Below are 1,721 nucleotides of genomic sequence, written 5' to 3'. Positions count from 1 at the left end.
TCTTCCATCCGAGGAGTGGCTGGTGGATTTGAACCGCCAGCTTTCTGGTTAGCAGTCAAGTGCCTTAGGCACTATGCTACCAGAGCTCCTAATTTGTACTATAGGCATCAGCAAAAGCTATAAATCAGGGCTTCTTTCTCCCCAGGAGAGGCAGTTGTTCGACACTTACCAGTACACCACTGCTCATTGGCTACAATAAAGCTTGAATTTTGTTCTCAGGTCAACAGGGTGCCACTAAAGGAGTTTAAGCCAAGGAGTGAGACTACCTTTACTATGAACTGGAATGGTCTTTCTAGAGAATAATTTGGAAATGTTTATCAAAAGCCCTAAAAGTGTTCATACCAACTCATTCTCCTTTTAGGAGTTTGTCTTAAGGAAAATTATGTACGATGGAGGGAAAGGGTTGAAAGACAGAGACAGGAGAGAGAAGAAGGGAAGGATAGAAGGATGGGAAGGAGGGAAAGAAAAAAGGGGAGGGGAAGGAAAAGGCAGAAGGGAAAGCGAGAAGAAGGGGAGAAGGATATATAAGAGTTCTCATCTAACCAGGCACTGAGAGGGCACAGAGAAAAGAACTGTTCGAAGCATTCAAGGTCACCAGAAGAATTTGAAAACCACTTACTTCACCTCATTTGTCTCAATTCAAAACACCCTGTGGAGAACACAGTGTACTGAGTTGTCCACCTGGGAGTCGTATGACAGCCTTTCTTAATAGGGGTTTCCCCATTCTCACACAGAAAATGACTTAAGTGCCATTTCCTCAATTCTCTTAAGGGACGCCCATCCAGATACCCTGGAGGGGACCTGAGTGAGGGTTTCCCCAGGTGGTAGACAAGGACATAGCAAAGGTTCAAAGTTTGCTAACTGTTCTGAGAATTATATGAGGTAATATTTGAGAACATGCCAATCAGTATAGTTTACCCCCAATACCTCATGTCTACCTGGTGATTGTCCTACTTCTCTTCCCATGTATTCACAAATTTCTGCTTAAGGGTCTTCAGAAAAGACACTGCCGTATCTCTACTTCCTTGGACCTAAACATTCAAAATGCACAACTTACCAAGAAATTTATCTCTTTCTTCTCGTCTTTCTTTGGCTAGTCTTTGTCTCTCATCGGATTTTAAAAATCCATCCATGCCTGCAAGAGAGAAAACACAATGAGACAGTGCTTCAGAGAAGCTGCTTCCGATCACACTCTTCTCATTATCTACTGAGTGCCAGAGGCAGCTGAGCTCATGCACTGTGTCTGCCACACGCACATATCATCCATCATTATCATTTCATCCACAGGGGGCTCTATCCATCATTCTCCACCATCACAGCCAGGCCCCAAGAGTCCAGCAGTGGCTGCCATGGCTTCCACACTCACCCACCAAACTGTGCCATAGTGGTCCCAACATCAGCCATGGATGCTCAAGTCCTTTCCCTAATTCTTTGTCCTGAAGCATGACCCTGGAAAGGTCCAAAAGTGCAGTAAGTGATGGAGAGGACTGACAGTGTGCAGAGAAGCCCACCTGACATTAACTTCCAGTCCTGAGGTAGAACTAGCTGGGGGAAGGGACGGGAGCAAAAGTGTAAAAGGTTTTGGATACCATCATTACAGGATAATGACCATTTTAATTTCTGAAAGGAGCCAACTGCTCAGGGACATATATAATCTCTCAATACAACATTCAGGTTCAATTCTGGTTCTACTAAGTTTGCTCCAAAGTCTATTTTATTAT

The 1,721-nt window shown here is 44.2% G+C and overlaps 1 protein-coding gene across 1 annotated transcript in view; it reads right to left on the bottom strand.

Moving 5' to 3' along the window:
- Window positions 1–1,133, bottom strand: part of MAP7D2 (MAP7 domain containing 2) — a 94,705-nt gene extending 93,572 nt beyond the window's left edge. The window contains exon 1 of the mRNA XM_007953662.1: window positions 1,058–1,133. Coding sequence (XP_007951853.1) covers window positions 1,058–1,133 — 76 coding nt within the window. The remainder of the gene's footprint in view (window positions 1–1,057) is intronic.
- Between the last annotated feature and the right edge of the window lie 588 nt (window positions 1,134–1,721).

This window comes from Orycteropus afer, unplaced genomic scaffold (assembly GCF_000298275.1).
Source record: "Orycteropus afer afer isolate SDZICR_OR568_19922 unplaced genomic scaffold, OryAfe1.0 scaffold00404, whole genome shotgun sequence".
NCBI lineage: Eukaryota > Metazoa > Chordata > Mammalia > Tubulidentata > Orycteropodidae > Orycteropus > Orycteropus afer.
The sequence above is the reverse complement of the archived record's forward strand: the minus strand, read 5'-3'. Positions and strand labels throughout refer to the sequence as shown.